We start from the raw sequence: 24,235 nt of genomic DNA, 5'->3' as shown, positions 1-24,235 counted from the left end.
TGCATGCTTTTAAGAATGTTCAGGTTGATTGAGGATTATGGGCAGTGGTCATGTTGCCTACGGGTTATGGGACGTCTGATCTAACAAATTTGACGGCATCAGATTGAGAAAAGGCTGTGTTATATTATAAGCATTGCCAGACTTCTGGCATCTGTCTTTGTCCAGTTGATATTGCAGCTGGTACAAAATCTATGTGTAATAATCAAAGACATAACAGAATATGACTGTACTTCAAAGTTGTTTAACGGCAGACAGGAAACCTGATTATTTAGGGAAATTGCAATCCTGTCTACTTAAGGTTGCACACCACCATCTCCTGGAGCAGACAAACTAGAACTCTTGAAGTGCACTATGTTTCCATCTCAATAATAAAAACACTCTTTATAATTTCCAAAACAGACCTGTGTAAAGCTAACCATTGTCTCAAAACCATAGCTCAATTTCTTAGTGGTTTCCCTGGATGAGGGTGTTATGCCAAATTTTGGATTCAGGGAAAGAGTTTGGCTTACCCTTTGCACTGTTCTCCTGAGTGCAAGAAAATGGCTACAAGGTTGTGAGTTCAGTCCCATCCAGGGGCTCAGGATCGACTCAGCCTGACATCCTTCCAAGGTCACTAAAATGAGTACCCAAATTGTTGGGGGCAGTTAATTTACACATTGTAAACTGCTTAGAGACTGAGTGCCCAAACTGCAACCCAAAACTTACTTATTTATCACAAAGTGCCATGTCCCTCTGACTTTCTAGTAACAAACTCTGGCAAACCCTGTGCTGAGGTGATGGTGTGTGTGCCCACAGAGAGGGCTCTGAGTGCCACTTCTGGCACTCGTACCATAGGCTCGCCACCACTGGCTTAAGGAGTGCTTAAGTGCACTGATAAATGGTATAGAAATGTACTTGCTATTGCTGTTGCTATACAATTGCTTGAGGAACTGAAGCAAGTGCAGATCTGTTTAAGACATCCTCATACCATGAAAACACCCACCCACCCCAATAAATATCATCAGCACTGTGTTATTGTAGTTGTGTGGCTTTAAGATGTTTGCAACTTATGCCAACCCTAAGGACATATCATGGAATTTTCTTGGCAAACTTTATTTTCAGAGTGGGTTTGCCATTGCCTTTCTGTGAAGCTGAGAGGGTGTAATATGCCCAAGGTGACACATTAGGTTTCCATGTCCAAGCGAGGATTCAAACCCTGATCTCCTAGAATGCTAGTCCAATATTCAAACTACCACGCCACGCTAGTTTTCACCAGCACTGTACATATGTTATATCTGGAAAACGGAGATGGCACCAGAAGTGTCCATCTTGTGGAAGTGTTAGAGAGCTTTCATTGATGTACCACCAGTGTGCTCTGCATAGAGAAATTTCCAGGTTCAATCTTTGATGTTTCTACTTAAAATGTCTGTGATCAGGTGAAGGGCAAGTCCAGCTTCTGGAAAACTGCTGGCTGTTACAGGAGAGAATGTCAGGTGAAGTAGAATAATAGAATCTTAGAGATGAAAGAAGCTGTAAGGGCCATTGGTTTTATCTATTTTATGATGTGTTTGTAACTCGTTTTAAATTTTGTGTACACGCTTTGATCTTTTGGAAAAGCGGTATAAAAATAAAATTATTATTATTATTATTATTATTATTATTATTATTTATTAACACCCCTGCTATGCAGGAATGCAGCATTAAAGGGCTTCTGAAAGATACACTACTAACCTTGGTTTATAGGCACCCCATGAAGCAATCTGTTCTATTGTCACAACAGCGAATAATAATAATAATAGTAATAATAATAATATTTATTTGTATCCTGCCTCTCCCTGCATTGGAGCGAGGCGGGAAAAAAGCCCTTTCTAATTTTCAGTTGGAATCTCGTCTTGCAATTTGAATCCAAAGCAGCCAAAAACAATTTACTTCATCTCCTACATGGTAGCCCTTTAAATGTTTAAAGACAGTTTGTCATGTCACCTCTCAGTCTTCTACTCTGCAAGCTAAATGTACCTAAGTCATCCTCAAACGACTTGCTTTTCTAGACTTTTGATCATCTTGATTGCCCTTTTCTGGACACATTCCAGAACATTGCAGTTTGTCAATATCTTCCTTCAACTGTGGAGTCCATTAGCAGACACAGTATTCTAGGTGAGCTTTCTAGGCTGTTTCAATGGGAGCATATAATGCCCAGATCAAGGAAATGCTGTGTGTGTGTGTGTGGGGGGGGGGTTAATATTCTGCCTTCTTCCCAGCACAGAATTCAAGGCAGCTTACAGCACAGTACAATAAGCAATCAAGTCAAAGCTAGTGGCTCTGCTACTTTTTGCATTGTGATTTTAAATGATTGTAAGCTGCATTGAATCCCATACTAGGAGGAAGGCAGGACAATCAATCAATCAATTCCTTTGCTCTGGCCACTGTGTTCCTATTGAAGCAGTCTAGAATTACAAAGGCTTTTTTTTTGGCTGCTAAATCACACTTTTGACTCATATCCAACTTATAGGCTACTAAGACCCAAAGGTCCTTTTCACACGTATTGCTTTCCTGCCAGGTGTCACCCATCATATATTTGTGCTTTTCATTTTTCTTGCCAAGATGTAGTACCTTACAAATTTAATATTGGCTTGTTATAGACAAGTTCCAATGTTGACTCTTAATAACTAGAACCAAACCTTTTCCTCGAAGTCCCCATAGTTTCAAATTCAGATAGCATTTTCTTTAACAAATTAGCATAAGGGAACAGAAATTATATGAATTTTATTCCCATCCCAAACTACTTGGGTTGCACAATAATGAGGGAAAGTTGAGGGAAGTGATGTTTCTCTGTACTTGCTGAAGGAGAATAATTTTCCAATATAACAAAGCTCTATTACATGCCAGGTAAATTATTGAAATGATGCTGCAGGAAACCCTAAACCCCAAGGTCATACTGGAGATGGTTGAAGCAATTCAGTGTAAAGGATAGGCTGCAGCCAGTAAAAGGGAACCATTCTGAAAGCATCAAAGAGTGGATATAGTTGAAAGCATTCACATGATACCCTGCCCACCCTCTTTCTCATCACTTGCTAAATAAGAAGCTATTATATTTCATGCGCCTAATAGCCATCTGTCATAACAAGAACATTTTCCCCAAGGCTAACAAGAAGAGTGCAGCCTTTTACTGCCCCTAGCACCAAAGTATCTCTCAGCTGAGGCCTCATTAACATTCTTACCACAAAATTTAGATTGGCTAATCTGTTCCAAGCAGTTTCACAGTTCCTTTCATACAAACCCAGGTTTGGGCATGGAAGAGTGTCCTACTTTGTCCAAATTTTAATTCCTCAGCTAGCATCACCTGTTTTACAGTCTTATCCATTTAAAAATAACAATGTTCTTAAAATATTGGTTATGAAAAGGCATGAAACAATATGTGGCCCTGTAGACAATAATCTGGAAATGGAGTTTTAAAACTCTCTATGAAAAAAGCAGAGATAAAATGATTTATTGGGTGTTTTTTTACTACAGCTCCCACAATCCCTGTTCAAGCATGGCTGCTGCTGGTGCTGGCTGGAGGATTCTGGGATGTGTAGTCCTGTCCCCCCCCAAGATGAGACCAACATTTCCAGCCTCTGAAAGGGAAAAGCAGGGTTCTGAGATCCTAGTCAATTTCCTGAATCAGAGAATGTAGACTCTGTTAAGAGTCAGAAGTTCAGGCTGTTTATGTAAGCGTGTGAGTGAGCGGCCCAGGGTGCTAAAACATCAGATGAGAAATGAATGTGGATGAGGTTGTTTCCAGTAGAACACTGTGACAGCACTGCTGAAACCTGCTTTAATGTATTAGGCCAAATACTGGTCAAATCACAAGAGTGCGCTCCAGGCACATTTTCATTTTCTGTAAAAAAAAAAAAATGATAAGAAAAGGAAAACTCTGTTTCCTTTTGTATGTCCCATTTGAGCATGTTATCAAAACAGAATGAGAGAATCCCAGAGGCTGGCTAAAATTAGATGGCAAATGTCATGACCTTTTAAAATAAGTTATGTGCATTATTTTTTTTAAAAAAAATGCAAATTCTATTCATTCTTTATGCTCCTATAAACTGGTTGGTGAAGATGAGCTGTGTTCTTAGCTTCAGTATTTCTTTCTGATCAGCATTCTCTGTTGGCTGCCTCCTCCCAATCTCCCTCCTCCCCAACATTTAAATGACAAACTAGACATGACGTTATTCATTTCTGTAGCCCTGATGAGCATGATTTTTTTTAAAAACTAAATAAAAAGAGCTGACACAGGCAGAAAGGGGTGGAAGAAAGGAGCCATATTGGGGCCATGGTGGATGGGCATGGGATTTATGAGAAGAAAGCTACTTATAATGGGAAGATTATATTTGCCCATATAATCTGATATCTGCTGGGATATTAACTGTGCTAAGTATGGGCTCTCTAACAAATTTCTGATATGTGTTGCTGATAATTTTTTATTTCAAAAGGTAGAGAAAGGAACAAGGGGATTATTAATCCTGGATTTGATCCCAACTAATAGGGAGGAGTTGGCCAATGGAATCAAAGTAGAGTCCGGAGGATCTGTTCTGGACCGCCCCCCCCCCCCCACGTAAGGCAAAAAGTGTGTATGCTCGAGCCCCATTCCCCCATCGGCTTCCATGTAAGTTGGAAGCTGCCTATAACAAGCCTGCATATGGCACGGGCACACTGCAATTGATACTTTAGGAGGTGACTGTGTAATGGTTAAATTCGTAATAGTGAGACACGGCAGGGAAAAATATAATCAAACATGGACTTTGGATTTCAGGAAAGCTGATTTTAACAAGTTCAGAGAAATACTGGGTAGAATCCCATGGGTGGACATGCTAAAGGAAAAAGACACCTAGCAAGGCTGGAGTTCCAGAAGGAGGAGGTGTAAAACGTGTAATCACAAGCAATCCCATGGAAGAAGAAAAATGGGAAACATCTGAAAAAGCCAGTGTCTCTGCACAGCAAGCTGAAGGAGGAAGTGAAAATAAAAAGAAGTATGTATACAATTCAAGAAGGATGTTGATAAGCTGGAGCGAGTCCAGGGTAAGATGACCAAAATGATGAAAGGACTGGAAACCATGCCCTATGTAGAGCAACTTAGGGAGCTGAGTATGTTTAGCCTGGGGAAGAGAAGGTTAAGGGTGGCATGATAGCCCTGTTTAAATATTTAAATATGTCATATTGAGGAAGAAGCAAGCCTTTTTTCTGCTGCTCCAGAGACTAAGACGTGAAGCAATGGATTCAAGCTACAGGAAAAGAGATTCCACCTAAATGTTAGAAATATGTTTCTGATTATAAGAGATGTTTGACAGTCAAATACACTGTCTTAGAGTATGGCGGAGTCTCCTCCTTCTTTAGAGCTTTTTAAACAGAGGCTGGATGGCCAAATGTTAGGAATGCTTTGATTGTGTTTTCCTGCATGGCAGGGAGTTGACTAGATGGCTCTTGTTGTCTCTTCCACCTCTATGATTCTACAATTCTATATACAGTGGGACCTTGGTATCCATGGAGGATCTGTTTTGCAGATACCAAAATCTGTGGACGCTCAAGTCCCATTGTCCCCAGTGGCGGTGCATGCACATGGCCACACCACCATTAGGAACAGCCCCCGCTGCCCCCAGTGATAAGTGTGTAAACATGCCCATGCCTCCATTAGGGAAAATGGGAATTCAGGTAAGCCTCTGTTGTCCCCAGTGGTGATGTCTGCAGGCAGCTGCGCCATCATTAGGGACCAAGAGACTTCAGGAGAAATTCCATTGTCCCTAATGGCAGCATGGCTGCATGCACATATCATCATTGGGGATGATGCAGGCTTGCTATCTGTGGATGCTTGAGTCTGCGAATGGCAAGTCCACTGATACCAAGGTCCCACTGTAGTACGGCTGAGCATTTGGCTTTTGTGGCATAAATGTAGAATTTTACATTTATTTCTATTGAATTTCATTTTATTAATTACTACCCAATTTTCTAATTTATCTAGGCCCTTTTGACTGCTTCCAGCCCTATGATTCTATGATTCTTTGACAAAGGCAACAAATCGGTCAACTCCAGTACTATCAATAAAGAACTCAGTTTTCATCATCTAGCTCAGTGTCTTAACTCACTCCATAATTATTCATCCATGGTACTGGCACCTTTGTTTATTATTTGCCTTCCTTTATAAACCTTTTTCTTGTTTTTTAAAATCCTTTGGAGCCTACCAGCTGACTTTCAGCTCCTTCACAGGGCACAGTGTGCCATCATGAGCAACATTTCACAGTAAAATACATATATTAGGATTTAACTCACATAATTTGTTTTATTTGCTCTACTTGAATAAGTCTTATTTCAGGTTGAAAATTGCTGGCAGGGATGTTGGGAGGGGGCTGTACAGACCCACTGAAATCATGAAAAGTTTCAAGAGACTTCTTGGCCAACACAAGATTTGGACTAGCTGTCATGACTTCCTCCTAGACCTGGAGCCTTGCTGCTACTTAGCAAGATTTGGAAGTAGCATTGCTGGTCTCCCAACAGCTCAGTCTGTGATGCTTTAGGTGGGAAGGAGTTGCAATGCCCAGGCATTATGTGTGACACCAGGTGAAGGTGATGCTGTCACAGACTATAATTAGCCATAAAAGTCAGTATTTAGGAAAGATGGGCATCTCAAAGAAAAGGTTTTGATGAGTAAATTTACTGCTACTTTTAAATCTTACTGTGTTCATTGGGTCTTACTCTCAGACAAGTGTACCTAGTGTTGCACTCTGGAACACATGTTATAGCCCTGCAGGTTTGGGATTGTGCCACTTTTTATTCATCTACTGCCTTCTCAAATTTGAAACATAATACAAAGAATGGATAATTAGTAGCAAAATTTACAGTGGAATTGAACAGACTGAATATTAGTCACAGGTGATGGTTGTTGTTTTCTTTGACTGCAACACAGTTGTTAACAATCTGGGCCAGAAAAGTTCCCTGTAGATAACTGGGTTACTAGGATATAGGGAGACAATTGTACTTTAATTATAGGCCATTATGTTAATCAAAAGAGAGGTTTCCTACTCGGTTACATTTATGTTTGGTTACATTTACGTTTAGCTTAGTCCTTATCATCCTCTCTGCCCAATGTTCACTTTCTCACAAGAATAAATGGCTGTCGTTCATTGATTTTAAATTGTTGGGCTTTGGGAATAGGAATAATGTTGTACAGTACATATTTCCTTAACCTTTCAATGTCCGCTTTTGGCTTGTGGTTTAAGTCTTAGTAAAAGCAGACAAGTGACTTTTTGTATCTTGGACACTTCCTCTAATATATTAAGGAAAATAGATTAATCAAATCTTGGGATCTTTTTGGAATTAACATGTGTAACCACATTTGAGATTATAGTTATGGATTCTGTCATACAAAGCCTGTGGCATTATATTCGTTCGTTATTAACTTCCATCAAGTTAGCTTTGACTTATAATGATTCTATATATGAGAGATTTCCAAGATGCCCTATCATCAAGAGCCCTGCTGAGGTCTTGCATGCTCAGGGTCGTAGCTTCCTTGACCTAGTCTATGTACCTCCAGTGCAGTCTTTCTTTTTTCCTACTGCCTTCCACTTTACCAAACATTATCGTATTTTGTAATGAATAATGTCTTCTCCTGTGTCTAAAGTGTGATAGTGTCAGCCTACTCATTTTGGCTTCTAGTAAGAGATTTTGCTCTACTTCTAGTAAGAGTCCAGGCTTGATTTGCTCTACGACCCATATCTTTTTGGCAGCCTATGGTATCAATACCAAAACAACATAAATGTTACAAACAACAGCTTTGAAATATTGCATATTTCATCAGTTGTCATGCCATAAACATACAGTTGTCATGCTTGTATGCATACTTGCTTTTTGTTTTCCTATTTCAATGTGTTGCTTTTTCACAAATTTCCTGCGTACGAAGGCAAACTTTACATTAGTATAAAGTGTTCTTTCACGCATTTCATTCAGCTTGATAGTTGGTAGTATTCATGTGTGAACTGTAGTAAAGTTGTTATGAAGATCTAAAATGCCAAAAAAAAAGGAAAGGAAGAAAGAAAGAAAGAAAGAAAGAAAAGAAAGTAGTGAAAAACATTTTATTTTCTGGGCTTGGTTTGTGAATCTACAGCTATAAGCTATAAGGAACATATTTTTAATTAAAAAACAAGGCTAGGATTCGGCTATTTTCATGGATGAGATAACTTGGTCAGTTCATTCCCAGCAAGCATCTGAACTGCAGAAGGATTAAATAGATATAGTTTTAAATATTACAGTTTTTCCCAGTTTTGATTGTGCCCTTAATTCAGTTGTTTTCTCAAATATACTACCTTTAGGCAGTCCTTTCCACACTGACATTTCTAAACATGGGTTTTTAACTTCAAGATCTGCCCCAGGAATTTTGCATCCTGCAATAGGTTTCAGATAGTGTTCTAGTATATATATGGAATACATGCATGCACTCATGCTCAAACACACAAATTATTCAAAAAAAAATTTTTTGTAGTCACTCCCAACTCTATGATTCTTCTACCATTTTAGCTTTATACACGTGCAATTTTGCAGACTTAGCTTAAGACACATTGAATCAATAAACTATCATATAGGAATATATGCTAGTACTCATTTTATTTAACACCATGATTAACTTACTCTCTCCTCTTTCCATTTTAGATGACATATATTTGGAGCAGCAGAACATTTCATCTCTTTTTCCAAGTCAAAGCATCATGAACAACATGACGCATGAAGCCTTAACAAAAAGCACAATAGAGTCCAAGGCAAATGATGTGTTTCCTGAGGGGTTTTTATCATCTGTTGCTTCATCTTCTGAGGTGACCTTTACAAACCAAGAAGGAACAAGTACCATCTCAGCTGAACAAAACATACAAGCATTGGATATTTCAGTAACAAGCAATGAGGCAGTCTTAAGTGATGATAGATTTATTAGCGCATTTCCAAATGCGCAACAGACTCCTTCATTAAAATCTTTTACAGAGGACTATCATTCAGGTTCCTATCCAGTGAAACCAACAAAAGTACCGTTACAAACGCTATTGTTAGCGTCTTCATTATCTGTTCAATCCTCACTGCTTGACTACATGGAAACACTGCAAACAACTTTGCAAAGGGCTGCTTCTGCCCCCCATGATTCTTTGCCATATTTGAAGCCTTTTGACTTGACTAGTGTGACTCTGACTCCAAGCAGATACTTGCTCACATCCCTGACTTACTTACATTCTATGGCAGTGGTGGATAAAACAGTTGGAAAAGAGAGGGAGAGTTCCCCCTTTTATGCACTGTCCTCAACATCTTTGCTTTCTGATACTACTGAGGAAAGTTCACCCCTATTTATGGCACAGCTAAATGAGGATACCCAGATTATACCAGATGTTTTAACAAAAAACCTTGATGCATACACTGAGATCCATTATAATATCAATAGTAGTGTGACAGGAACTCTCAGTTTAAGGAATTTGTCTGTTCTGAGCATTTTAAAGGATACTCCTATTTCATTAGTTAACACAGAGGCTGTTATGTTTTCAACACATGTTCCTTTTGTTTTTCTCTCTGCTCCCTCAGATAGAGTACTGACTGTTTCTAATAATATTTTCAGTGAGGAATTGTTTTCTCATAAAGCCTCCAGAAGTGCAGCATCAGTTTTACATGGCAGTTCAGAAGTAAGAACTCAAGTTGAGCTCCTCAGTGGCTCTACAAGCCCAGTGCCTTTCACTAGACCATATGCTTCATGTTCATACTGTGACTTCACTTCAGTTCCTTCAGAGCCATTTTTTTCAGTGCAGCCATCAGAAACTGATGTTGGCTCAGGTGATTATGTTGAGACTCTGTCATTCATGACCTCTGAAATAAAAGGTGTTACTCCAGTTACATCAGTAGTTAGTGACCCATATGATGTACAGGAGTCTCCTCTAGAAGTCTTTGATACTACCTTTCCTTCAAGACCAGTTGTTTCATTCTCCTCAAGGTTTACAGAAGTCTCCAAGTCAGATGCTATGGGAAATAGCCTTAAAAACGTAATATTTACGTCCATTTCCCCTCCTTATGCCCAGTTTTCTGGTGTAATATCACTGGAGAGCACTTATGTCAGTTTCCCCAAGTCTGTGACTAAGACAGTTACATTAATGTCTAATATTGTAGAAGTACCATTCGCTGTTGCCACAGTTTCTCCTGAATCTGCCTTCATTGAAAGTGTGAGCACACCATCCATGACAATCATGACTTCAAGTCTGTTGGAAACACCTGAATTTATGCCATCAGAGGCTACACATTTCCCCGGCAAAACAGTTGAGGGTTTCCCCACAGAAGAATCTGCTGTATATAGATCAGCCATTCCATCCAGCCTTTCATTAACACTTTCTCCCTCTGAGCCAGATGTCTTGTCACATTTGTCATCTGTAACAGCCACATCTTTCATGATAATGCCAAGTGATTTATCAACATTTTTACCTCGCGTTTCACCTACATTCCTTCCATCATCTGTGTTTCTTGACAGTTCTCCTACTTGGGGTTCTGCTGAGCTCCCAGCTGTTGATGTTACAGACATAGAGACATCCCAGCCTTTTTCATGGCAATCTTTGTTGTTTAATGCAAGCTCATTTTCCATTCCAGTCATACACAGTTCTGCAACAGTGCCATCAAGTTTCTATATGAACTCCTCTATGTTCCTGGAACCATCATCAATCTTAGTGATGGAATCTGAATTTCACTTTACCTCAGCTTTCTCAGAAGCTACCTCTCAGTTTGAATCATCGTCCTTTGCCATTGATGCAAGTGCCCCCATGCAGGTGCTGCCCACCTCTGTTTTGGAGCCTGTTTTCACCAGCAATATCTTGGGTGATGAACCACATGTGACCTCATGGTTCTCCTTACTGCAGACAACCACTGTCTTGGCATCCCCTTTCTATACAGCTACTGCTGCTGTCGAGGAAACTGGTGCTACTACTAATCTCAGTTTGGTTTCCTCTTTCACTGAGTCAGCTGCTGACACACATTTTTTTACAGCCACCCCTTATATCCCCCCATTGGCTACTGATGTGAGCAGTCTGAGTGTCTCCTCAACTGAATCAATGGGTATACTGTCGTCATCTGTACCTATAGTGATGTCTTCATCTGTGATGCCTTCATCAGTTGAATCTGCCATTCCAGCACAAACTAGTACAACTGAATTTACCAGCATGACAACCTCTACTGTTAGCACTTCTGCTAGCAAAACCGGCCATTCTGAAATTACCAGCATTATACCAGGTTTTTCTGCATCCTCTTCAACCTCTGCTTTGGGTACTATTCCACAAGTTACAATGGCAACCATTCCAGCTACCACAACTAGACAGTCCTACATTTGTGATATCACAGTTCCTGATAAATACTTGGTGACAGCTGGTAAGACTCTTCTTCGTAAATAAGGGTGTTTTGTTTTTGTTAAAAGCTATTTATTAAAATCATACTTTGATAAAATAAAGGAAAATGTGGTTGTGGCCTCAGTTCTGAATGGCAGTACAGGTTTTTCCCCAAACTACAATGATTTTTAAAGTATATTTGAAATATGTTTATATCCTGACCTTCAGCTGAGAAACCCTGATGTCCTTGGTTTCAAATTGGAAGTGACACAGATGAATTAGTGTGAGAGAAGGGAATAGATAAGTAGCATTGGCCATTGCATTTTATGCTAGGGTCAAATTGCTTGACTGGTCAATCCCCCATGTATCAGTGCTATTGGTTGATTCTGAAGTTTTTGACTCACGTATGGGGCCTTGACCAATGTCTTTTAGCCCTATTTTATTTTTAAGATTTTAAATATTGATTTGTGATTCATATATTTGTTAGATGTCTAGTGATGAGTGATAAGGAACCGATTCCTGTTTCAGTTGAGTTAAAAGATCAAATTTCTTTTTTGGTAGTAAGGGGGGGGGGAGATATGATATAGAGACCAAAATGAGATAATAAAATCTGCTAAATTGTGTTTGATCATTATTGTGATTAATTTTTTATTGTTTAATATTTTTTCATGTTGTTAGCTCCTTGTTGAATACTATTTTTTAGTAGGAAGATAGGATAAAAATGGAATAAGTACTGTAATAAATGAAGCTAAAGGCATTTCTGGAGGTAGGGCCATACAACTATTGTAGTGAATGCAATTAAGAATCATTGTTTGCAAAAGTCTGGGTAGAGATTCCTTTAGAAGGATGGTGACACCTATTTCTTGTTTTATCTCACATTGCTAAAAAATGCTTGTGTGGAGGTCAAGTGAACTGACTAATGCTGAGTCCTAACAAAATTAATGGATTACTACAGAGTATTATATTAGTGGATTGCTACAAGGTATTATAAGTACTAGGTGTAAGAAATTTCATCACTGATCAAGATCAGTATTTCCCAGCTTCTCAGTTCACACCTTAAGAGTGATAATGGGAATTAGTGTCATACATGTAATTTGTGGTGACTGCAGTGATTTTTCTTGCTTTCTTTCTTAAAAAAACCCAAGACAAAACACTTCATGGTAAATGAGGTTTTGCAAGTGTCCACAGTCTAAAAGTTTCCTGCCTGAAAAGCTGTAAGCAAGGGGATTCATCTTAAAATCCAGTATAGACAAAGTCAGAACCCCCACAGGCTTGTTTTCTAACCAATAGTAGCCAGATTCACTTCCAGTTTTGTAAAAATCCTTTGGGAGGTACTGGGGCAAAACAAGGTAGGTGGAGCAATGTATCTATCTAAAGGATAATCTCGTGCTGATGGTAGGGGTGACAACTTGACTTTTTCAGCCTTTTGGAAAGGGCGGGGAGTGCAGGAGGGACCTTGGGGCTCAGGAAGGGGCATATGTTTTCCACCTCTGCTTTAAAGCCTGCCCAGAAGCTCCAGCTAGTGTAGAATGTAGTCTTCCATCTGAGCATGTTAATACTAAGCAACATGTTAGGCAGACTTCTAAAAGACAAATGAAGTACTGTATGTTAAATTTTGCCCAAAGATGCTTGATGAAACTTCCTCCTCTGCCTATCCCTAGGAATGCATGAAATCTGCCATTATCTCAGAGGAGAACCGTATCACACTTGCAAAGTGCTGTGTGAAATCAGTCTGAGTGCCTCAACAGGCCCATCTCTCTCTAGCAGTCGGAGACACCCATGGGTCTGCTTTAGTCTAGACCATATTCATCTCCTTTGCACACAGACATAATTTCTGTTTATAGTTCTGTAATTATGGTCGGATACAGACTGCCAAAAAGAGGCACCTCCTCAGCGCCTCTCTTTCCTGCTCAGGAGCGCCGCAGCATACAAATTGCGCGGCACTGCTGCGCAGGAAAAAAGGAGCTAAAAAGTGGCTCCTTTTTGCGGCACTGCAAAGCACCAAAGACAGCACAGTTACGTCGCAGCTGCACAGCCCCGTTTGGAGGTTGTGCAGCTGTGACATAACCATTATGCGCGCCATCTGTAAGGCGCTGCATAACGGCGGCACGTGCATGACGTGCTAGGGTTGCGGGGCATGTGCACGCGCCGCCCCAAGGCAACCCTAGCACATTGTGGATGCGCCGCAAAGGACCCATCTGGACAGGGCCTATATTCCGTAAAAAAATTTAAGTTCTGTCATCAATCCAGTGAGAAGTACCCACCAATTCTTCCAGCACTCAAACCACTATACCATGCTGGCTGAGGCTAAGGAAGAATTATCATTAGATGTCCAAACACAACACTAGCTGTTGGTTTATTATGGTCTAATTGAAGTGGGAGAACCTAAGCCTATTCCACACTTAAATTTTTATGCTTAGGAACAAAATGCACATATTTCTTGTCAGATCTAAAATATGTATTTGCATGTGTTATATACTGTCATAGCTATGAAATACTAAAAAAAACCCTAAAACATAGAAAAGACCTTTATTCTGACTATATTAAAATGATACTCCACTTTTTAAAAATCTACATTTCCTTTAGACTTGAAAGAGGCATATATATTTTGCACTCATGTATCTGTGCCAGCTGTATAGGAAGAATTGGGTCTTAGTTGTATACATTTCCCTGTCAGTCTGAAAGCAATGTTTTCCTGTTGCCAGATATTTCTTCTAAGGTGTCTCTCAATTTTTGCTTATTTAAATCATTATATGCATGATTTAGACTAAATTTATCAATTGATTTGCATTTCTAGCACTGGCCCAGAAATCTGTATTAGAAAATGTCAGCAAATCCATCAAAGAAATCTTGAAAACTGAGTTTAGGAGAAAAGTAGAATTGGAGGTAAGTGCTTATTAATACACAATGTGATATATATGGACCAGGTACATCATTATACATCATTGCACAGACCAGAGAGATATTGACAGGGGTACTGGACAGTGAGATTTTATTTATTTTATTTTATTTTTATCCCGCCTGTCTCCCAAAATGGGACTCAAGGCGGCAAATATATATAAACATAACATAAAATTGTACAATTAAAATCATAAAAATATAAAAATTACGAATAGAAACTTTTTAAAACACACAGAGTTAAAATTTAAAAAGTTTTGCATTGAGATAGGGATACCATAGATATATTATCTATTTAACTGAACTGAATCCTAATTGTTTGTGCTGCTGGCATATCTTGCTATTGTTCAAGTGTTAACATGGTGGTTTATGAGGTATTGGCGTAATGGTTGGCTTACCCTGTCCTTTTTTGCTGGTTCAGGAAGTCCCAGAACAGGGCTTTAAATCTATTTGCTTCTCTTATAGCAACAACATTATTACCATTGAGGAGGAAAGATAATTTGTACAGTTCTCCTCTACGTGTTTATGATAAATTTAGTGTAAATCATGTAAATCAGCAGTGACCCAGCGTTCCTTTTCAGCAGCTGCTCCTAGACTCTGGAACAATCTGCTGGACAAGATCCGTCAGATTACCACCTTGGAAACCTTTAAGAAGGCTATTAAGACGGATCTCTTCTGGCAGGCCTTTCCAAACTAGTTCCACCTCTATCTACCTGCCCCCCCCTCCCACACACACACACTTTTTCTCCTTTTTTCTCTATCCCCATTTCCATCTTATTTGGACCCCGCTGTATAAAAATTCCTACAAAATGTCTTTCTGGTTTAATATCCTTTTAAGTACTACTATGTTTTTATATTGGGTGGGGAGGGATAGGGATTTCTAGAATTTTTAACTGTATCTCTTTTTTATTGTTGTAATCCACTTGGATTCCAAGTGATTAAGCAAAATATAATAATAATAAATGCTCCAACTCAGAACAGCCATTTCAGAGGAATGTTGCTTTCATGTCAAAAATTCTACTGCTGTGAATCACACTGATTTACGTTGGCAGAGATATCTAGCATTTTCTGTCGCATAAAAATGAGGAAACAATTGATTCCAACTACAGCATAATTCAAATGCAGTACTGTTTATACTGTTGCTTTACTGCCATGAGCAAACAGCTGTGGCCCTCTTTTTATTTTGGGAGCTATGGCACCTGTAATCTCTTACCATTTACTCTACTAAATGGGGCTCATGGTAGTTGTAAGCAAAAAATATGTCTGGAGGGTTATGGTTGCTTACCCTTGTTTTATGCATTCATCATCATATTCATCATCATCATCATCATCATCATCATCATCATCGTATACCTCTCCTTACTCCCAGTATAGGGGCTCAAGGTGGCAAACAGCAAATTTAAACAATACAATTTAAAAATGATACAAAAATATTAAAATGTATAAATATACAATTTAAAATACAATTTTAAAAGCCAAAACAGATGTGCATTAAAATGTAAAATGTGTTTTAAAACTCCATACAAACCTTAAAATCTGAATGACACACTATTTAAAGCCCAACCCTTATCAATTTGAAAAAGCCTAATGGCACAAGAATGTTTTTATCTGCCACCGAAAGGTGAGCAGGAACGGGGCCATATATAACTATATAAATTTTTCCCTCCTCCTTTACATTGGAAATCTCTTTGCTGATTAAATGTGAGCTATGGGCAATTATAGGTCTCCTTTTCTTATCCACCATGTATGAAAATTTCGAAGCTTTGGTTCATTTTCTGTCAGTTTAATGGCAAAAAAGACATATTCCAATTCAAGTTCGTCTTGTGACTGAATGGTGTTACTGCATGCTTTCTATCTTGAAAGTAGAGTGACTTTCATTTATAACTACAACATTTTTTTATCTGGAGAGTTCTCACCATTGTCAAGAAAGGGATCCATGCCTCACAATGGCATACAGCCAAGGTTGCTATGTTTTGAAATTAACTGCTGTGCAGTTTAATAACTCTACACTAATGAGTTGTTGTCACATATCTTGGAGATGCATTCCCTGGTGTGAAATATCCTTCTGAAAACAAACTTGGCTTACTGTTGAACCCTATGCATTAGCTAGTTTATGTACTGCACAACTTGAATGCGCATAACATGAGCTGTATGTTGTATTGTGTATTGGGCAACCCTCAGCCATTTAACCTTTATTTATTTATTTATTTAAAAACAAACAAACAAACAATTTTTCTAAAACTAGAGGTGAAATTCTTACCACTTTGTGATGACTCTAACTAACTCAATAACTAGGCTCCACAGATGAACCAAAAAGGATTTATTGAGAAGCTCACTACAGTAGACAAGGGTTTGCCAGAATTGGCAGCAAAGACCTAATCACAGACAACCTAGCCCCACTTTCCTGCCCATTCCTCCTCCTTCTCATTCCTTTCCCAGGAGAGCAACCTTGAGGCTCTGATAATATCCCTGCCTCCTCCTTCCCTGCCTCCCACTCCCAGCAATTAACCTAAAACCTTTTCAACAACAATAACAATAAATTCCCTAGTTATAACCTCACAATACCATACATTCTATAACCCAGACTCTCATAAAAAATAACCCATGACAGGGGACCTCAAGGGGACCCTGGCACACATCTTGTTTTGTTTTTGGCACCTGTAAACAGGTGTTCAGCCCTGGGGGCAGAAAATTGATCACTAGACCTGCCACAGTTAATCACCTTGTCCTAAGGCAATACCTTCCTTACAGTTGTCATTTGAGCCAGAGATGCATGCAACATATCAAAAAATTGCTATATTAAGTATTCACTGGGTAAAATTCATAAAGTGTGTTTTTATTATGGAAGTTGAATATAGTTCTGGTGACTGAGTCATGCTCTGCAAGGGGGGGCGGTATGTAAAATAAAATGGATGTTTGAAGAGACAGTTAGCTTTTTAATATCTACCCTTCCTCTTTTCATCCCCATTTCTTGAAACATGCACAATTTAGGAATAGGCAGGTCAGTATGTGAGATTGCGCCATATTTAGGCCAGCATTCCCATTATGGAGATTCATGAGCAAGGAAGTCAAAACAAAGCCTAACTTGAAGTGATTTGGAAGTATATTATAAAGTAACAGCTAGTTCATTTATGTTTTGTTCTTGACTATATCTTCCTATGCATTACTAGTCCTGCTAAACATCATAATAGGAAATTGTGATTTTCATGTAGATAGACAGTGGTTGGTTGCAATTATATGATGTAGATTAGATATTAAATTTTGTTCATATGGACTAGCAAAGTGGGAATATTGCAAAAGTTGTATAAACTGGGAGTCAGTGTGGCGTGCTTTGAGTATTATGTGAATGTATACAACACACACATTATAAACTAGAATAAAAGGAATACATAAACTGCTGTTCAAAAGAATATTATAGGAGATTGAATTAAAAATTGATAGGAACCAATCTTAACTGTTAGTTAAAATAGGCCCTGTACAGAAGGGCCAAAAAAGAGGCATGCTGGTTAAATGATGCATGTGTCGTAAGAGTCCGGAAGCCATGCCAAAGTCGCGCTCCAGTCCTAAGGACGCATACATCATTCAAACAGCATACCTCCAAAGTGACCTGAAGCAGCTTCATTTTGGCCTCTCTGTACGGGCCCATAGATGTCTCTCTCTCCCCATTTCCACTTCAAAAGTTTATAAAAATTTAATACTTTGTGTGGACTCGATGGCAGTGCTACTCAAAGGGATGGTCCATGAGCTATTAGCTGCTGATCTGCAAGTTTTCAGGAAAGAAAGAAACAGATGTACTCAGTGTGTGAGCACAAATATGGTCCCACTGGGGGAAAAAAAAAGCTCTGCCAATCCTCTGCTTATGAAGTCCTACCGTATGTTGCTGGTACTTGTTGCTTTTGTTGTTGTGGGCCTTCAAGTTGTTGTCGACCTATAGTGACTCTAAGGCAAACCTATCACGGCATTTTCTTAGGAAGATTTGTTTGGAAAAGGTTTGCCATTGCCTTCCTCTGAGACTGAGAGAGTATAACTTGCATGTGGTCACCTAGTGGAGTTCATGGCTGAGTGAGAAATTAAAACCTGGTCTCCAGAGTCATACTCTAACACTCAAACCACTATGCCATGCTGGCTCTTATGTTATTGGTACAATATTGTTCTGTGATCTTAACTATTACATGTGTGAAACTTAAGGATTGTTTGCAGAATAGCTGTTCAACTAAAACACTGTATTTCTATAAATACATAGTGTAATACAGTAGATACTGTTTACTCTGTGGTCTTTAAACTCCTCTTTTCTGTTTCTTTTTAACAGGTTTATGGTCTTTCTCCCAAATTCTCTTTTCTGGTGACCTCAGGCCCTTTTGTTTACACAGCAATTGCTGTCATCAATGTTCTTGTGAATAGCAGCCTACTTCATGGTGAAATACCTCTCATTTCATCATTGCAACTTTCTTTACCTGTTCCAGATCACAAGTTCCAGGTGCAGACTGGTAAGCTAAACTGTATCATCCTTGCATTTTCCCCATGAAATGAAACAGAGTAACTTGATATTGCTAATTGAGGTTGTGCTGTGGGATATGTCTAAATCCATTTGGTACCCACAATTACAACAGATCCATCAAGTCAACTGCTGGTGAGTCAATGCATCTGTAAATCCCACTTATTCAATAGGTTTACCATATATACTCGTGTACAAGTCGACCTCATGTATAAGTGGAGGTCAACTTTTGGGACCAGAAATGGTGATTTTTATATGACTTGTGGATAAGTCGAGGGTCAGACTTAAGGGGCAGCCCAGCTGGGGAGAGGCTCTGGGACAATCAGTGTCTCTCTAGCCGGGCTTCCTCCTCATGAGGCCTCCTCATGAGGAGGGAAATCAGCTGGAGAGAAGCCTGTGAGGGGCGAACGTGCACCCTTCCCAGGCTTCTCTCTAGCTGGGCTTCCTTCTCATGATGCCTCCTCATGAGGAGGGAGGCCAGCCGAAGAGAAGCCTGCGAGGGGCTAACACACACCTTTCCCAGGCTTCTCTCTAGCCAGGCTTCCTCCTCATGAGGCCTCCTCATGAGGAGGGAGGCCGGCTGGAGAGAAGGCTGCAGGGTGAACGCGTGCCCTTCCTAGCGTCGCCCCAGCTGCGCTTTCTCTAGAGGACCCCACTGCCCCATGTATACGTCTGCCCCAGGATTTTGGGGACCATTTGGGGGCAAAAATTTCTCGACTTATAGTCAAGTATATATGGTAGTTGGGAGTACCAGTAGAAGTCAGGGCTGTATCTTTATCACGTTAAAAAATTATACTGATATGGTGTGTGGATGTATGTGCGGTAAATTGATGTAACTAAAGATATGATTTTGACGCACGGATAATATTGCTGTGAATGCTGGTAGCCAATAGAAATGAATAATGTAAGGTTAAACAATAACTCAAATAATGTTGTTATTAATGGCAAATGAGTGACAATTTTTGTCTGGTAATTTGTTATTGTTCTTAATGTATAGAAGTCAGAATAATATTTGTCATCTGTCATCAAATATTTAATGTTCAGGGAACACCCTATAGTACTAAGACTAAGGAGTTAATCGTACTGGCCCTGAAACGGGCCCAGTGCATTCTAAACATGTGCGCGCGGGGGCATGCACAGAACGGGATGGGGCCAAGAACCCCGTTTTACTGCACAGTGGAACGCCGCCTTTGATTTTTGATTATCGAAATCACAAATACATTGTTTACTTTGTTACAAGTCCTTTGACTCAGATGCTAGAGTCTTCAACACCAATAGACATATCACCACAACTCTTGAAAAACAAACATACATACTACTCTGCAGAGCAACAGATAAGATTTCAAACAGTTTCTGGCTTAAAGGAATTGCATTGCTACCCTACACAATTCGTGATCTGCTAAATGAAGGATGGTCAAACTGTGGCACTCCAAATGTTGTTGAACAACAGTTCCCGTCATTCCTCATTATAGACTGAATTGTGGTCCGATGATAGCTGGACATAGGTGCACCACTTTTTAAGCCAAATGAAACCCATAAGATATATATTGGAGCACTCCTCAGTGATGATGTGATGGTGTAGCCCTAGCTAGAGGGTTGTGAGGCACTTTGTTGTCCACTTAACTTGGCTACTGAGCACAGGCATTATAATGTGTCATCTCATGAAGCAGAAGCAAGATTACCAACAGTAGACTCGCACAACTGAATCTTAACTGTATCCAAGTTGTATCCAAGAGCAGTCCTTAAATCAGGGGTGTAGAAACCATGCCCTACAGGCCACATGTAGCCCGTGCTGCACCAATTTGCACCTCTATGCCCCCAATTTTTAAAAAATCATATGATTTTTTGCGGGGGCCCAGTTCCTCACCCCAGTGATGCAGTGGTTTGGCTTACATAACCCCCACAAGATGACACCCCCCATATACCTGTGAAAGCCAAAGACTTTCCCCTATGAGTTGAAAACAAAACCAGAAGTGACATGATATCACTACCAGTCATATCAGGGGACCAATGGAGCCCCTGAGAGGTTTCACATTTCCTTGTAAAAATGGCCTCCACCCCATCTGTTACCCGTCCTTGGATTAGACTGAATTGCAGATAGAAGGGCAGAGTGATAATCAAAGACATGCAGGTTCACTAGGATGCAAACATGTTGCGGTGTCAAAGAGAAATGAAATTGTGTATTGTTTCACTTGCCAGGAATGTTTGAATACATAATGGTGGGATATAAATTTGATAAATGCCAGCAAGATAACATTTGTTTGTTTTTTGTGGGTTTTTCAGGCTATGTGGTCATGTTCTGGAAGGGTTTATTCCTGATTATTGTTGTTTGTTTTTTTAAAAAAATACTTTCTATTTTTTACTGGAATTCATTTTATGAAGTCCCTGCACTGGCTGCCTATTAGTTTCCGGGCAAAGTACAAGGTGTTGGTGATCACCTTTAAAGCCCTACATGGCTTGGGCCCAGAGTACTTGAGGGAACGCCTTCTTCCCTATTGTCTGCCCCACTAAGGTCCTCTGGAAGAAATCTACTACAGCCAAAAAAATCTAGGTTAACATCAGTTTCCCAGAGGGCCTTCTCTACTACTGCTCCTAAACTATGGAACGACCTGCCGGAGGAGATCCATCACATTTCCACTTTGACAACTTTTAAGAAAGCACTCAAGACGGATCTCTTCCGGCAGGCGTTTCCAACTTAGTTACCCTCCCCAGATATAGATATATTGTTCCCTCATTGGTCTATTCTTCCCCGCCTATGTTTCTGCCTTTTTAAATGCTTTTAATGTTTTTAATATTTTTTATACTATTATTGTTTAATTCTGTTTTAGTACTGGGTATGGGGGGGCGGTAGGTCTAGGGTTTGATTTTTAACTTCATTGTAATTGATGTATTTTATTGTTGTAACCCGCCCGGATTCTTCGTGATTGGGTGGGCTATAAATAAATCTTTATTATATTATATATTATTATGATAGTTTAATTGCTTTTTAACTTTCTATGCTGTGAATGTTTAATTACAATGGACCCTTGTTATACACTGGGGTTTGGTTCCAAGATCCCCCGTGAATAACAAAATCCGTGGATGCTCAAGTCCCATTAAATATAATGACATAGCAAAATGGTGTCCCTTATTAAAAAAATGGAAAATCAAGGTTTGATATTTGAAATTTATACTTTTTTTGAACATTTTCAAACCATGGATGCTTGAATCCATGTATAAAGAATCCGTGTATAATAGTTTTAATTGTTGTAACATGCCTTGAATCCCAAAATTGGGGAAAGTGTGGGATATAAGTTCATCTGCCTTGGTCCAGGCCTCGGAGGTGGAGAACTGCTGGACCTGATCCTATTCCCCACAACCACTCCCTTCTCCTTTTGTGTCGTGTCTTCTTAGATTGTAAGCCTGAGGGCAGGGAACCGTCTAACTAAAAGATTGTATGTACAGCGCTGTGTAAATTTACAGCGCTTTATAAATAAAGGTTAATAATAATATAAATAAATATAACAACAATAAATAGTTAGAAGCAAAGGAGGATGAAAACCCCACAGTGTCCCATCATCAAAGTATGGCACTGTAGTTGTTATGAAAATATTTATTACTGACCGTGGTCAGCATGGTCCACTGAGCTTGTATTTGTGAGTAGGGGGGCTGAAGTACCCTGTAATTTTAGAGCTAAAATGGCAAGTAGATATTCTTGTGCTTGGGAGACACCAGGCTCTTGCACTGTACTTTGTTCAAACCTTTACCAAACTCTTAAATCTAATAACACAGACATTTGCCTTTATGCTTCTAGTGCTTCAGTTTGTGCCTCAAAGTGTTGATGTCCGGTTCTGTAACTTCAGCCTGCGCATTGAAAAAGGACTGACAGTTGCATTTATGGAAGTGAGGAAACATCACTTGGACAATTCCAACTTCACTATACAGGTGAGATGAATGTCTTCTGAAATCTTTCCAGCAGTGACCCTAGGTACATTACCAACTGCAAAGGGAGGAACATCCTTTGGATGGGTTGCTCCTCCCCACTTGCTGCAATAGGGGGAGCAATCCCAAAAAAGCCAGTCTTATTCCTAGCCACTGATCCAGTAGGATGCATTTACTTTACTCATCCCTCCAGAACCTTTAATGTTCCTTCCTTTTCTATTCTTTCTCCACATTTCTCCTCTGTTCTCAGAAAGGTCTTTCACTTTATACTTGCCTTTCTGCCACTTCTCCCACCCCCCATGTCCCCCCTGGGGCTAAACAGGGAGCATACGCAATCTTCATTGGACTGAAGATGTTCTTCCTTCTTTGAATTATCTTTGCCCCAGCAGTTGAGGGCAGAAATTAAATGGGGGCAGTGCAACTACAGAGGAAACATGGAACTGGTGAGGGAAAATCCTTCCATTTTGCTGCCTCTTTGCATTGCCAACTCCCATCCTGAAATGGAACAGGGGAAAGGCAACAGAACAAGCACAGGACAGAGTGAGTACAGGGGCCCCAAATCAGCTGCCCATCATAGCTGGGAAGGAGCTTTTCCTTGAGTATACAGCATGGCTCCAAGCACTTTTCTGAGGAAGCTATCACTATTGCCTCCATGGTTTTGTCGCCTGTGCAGCAACAGATTTTTTCCCCCAGGGTGACTGGGACCTGTACCATATTCATGCCTCACTGACTACAATTATTTCTTTCTTTCCTGGAAATTTTCCAGGGACTGGCAGCTGAAGGCTCATGGACTGTCATCAATCTGTGGACCACTATTTTGTGTAGAACTGATCTACATCATTATTATTGTCACCATCCTGAACATCATCAGCATTTATAAAAAATTCTAGTTGTTCTGAAGTATTAGAGAATGTGTCCATGAAATTTTCAGATGATACCGAACTGAAAAGGGTTGCTAATACATCAAAAGACAATGTCAGGATTCAGGATGATCTTAACAGATTGAAGAACTGGGCCAGAGCTCACAAAATGAATGTCAACAGGGATATATTTCAGATACTACATTTAGACAAAATCATCATCATCATCATCATCATCATCATCTATTTAAATATAGAATGGGTGACACCAAGCTTGACAGCAGTATTTGTAAAAAAAATTAGGGATTTCAGTAGACCACAAGCTAAACATAAGTCTACAATGTGATGTGGTGATGGTAGGGAAACCAATGCAATTCTGGGCTTCATCAACAGAACCATAGTGTTGAGCATGGGAAGTAATAGTACCACTCTGTTCTCCTTTGGTGAGACCTAACATTAAGAACTGATTCTGGTTCTGTGGAATTAACAATAGTTTATAAATGAAGACTATCAGCAAGCTGGGACATGTCCAAAAGAGGGTGACCATACTGAGAACAGAAGATTAAAACCAAGGACATGAGGCTGGTCTAAGGCTTTCTGTTTCTATGTATTACTGTTTAGCCACTGTGTTATATCACTTCCTGTTCACTGGCTTTTATCTGGAAAAGTGAAAGGAATTGGGACAGAGAAGGGGAAGAAAACAAACTCAGGCATTAATTTTACAG

At 39.7% G+C, this 24,235-nt stretch overlaps 1 protein-coding gene across 2 annotated transcripts in view; it reads left to right on the top strand.

The window, feature by feature from the left end:
* KIAA1549 (KIAA1549 ortholog) overlaps positions 1 to 24,235 on the top strand; it is a 165,080-nt gene that overhangs the window by 78,309 nt on the left and 62,536 nt on the right. For both annotated transcript variants that reach the window (XM_089527932.1, XM_089527931.1), the window contains exons 2-5: positions 8,653 to 11,379; positions 14,134 to 14,222; positions 18,544 to 18,721; positions 22,523 to 22,653. In XM_089527932.1, the coding sequence (XP_089384058.1) occupies positions 8,653 to 11,379; positions 14,134 to 14,222; positions 18,544 to 18,721; positions 22,523 to 22,653 (3,125 nt within the window). The remainder of the gene's footprint in view (positions 1 to 8,652; positions 11,380 to 14,133; positions 14,223 to 18,543; positions 18,722 to 22,522; positions 22,654 to 24,235) is intronic.

The sequence above is a fragment of the Sceloporus occidentalis genome, unplaced genomic scaffold (genome assembly GCF_023333645.1).
Source record: "Sceloporus occidentalis isolate IW3139 unplaced genomic scaffold, rSceOcc1.0.p SCAF_5, whole genome shotgun sequence".
Lineage (NCBI taxonomy): Eukaryota > Metazoa > Chordata > Lepidosauria > Squamata > Phrynosomatidae > Sceloporus > Sceloporus occidentalis.
This window is presented reverse-complemented; position numbering and strand designations above follow the sequence as displayed.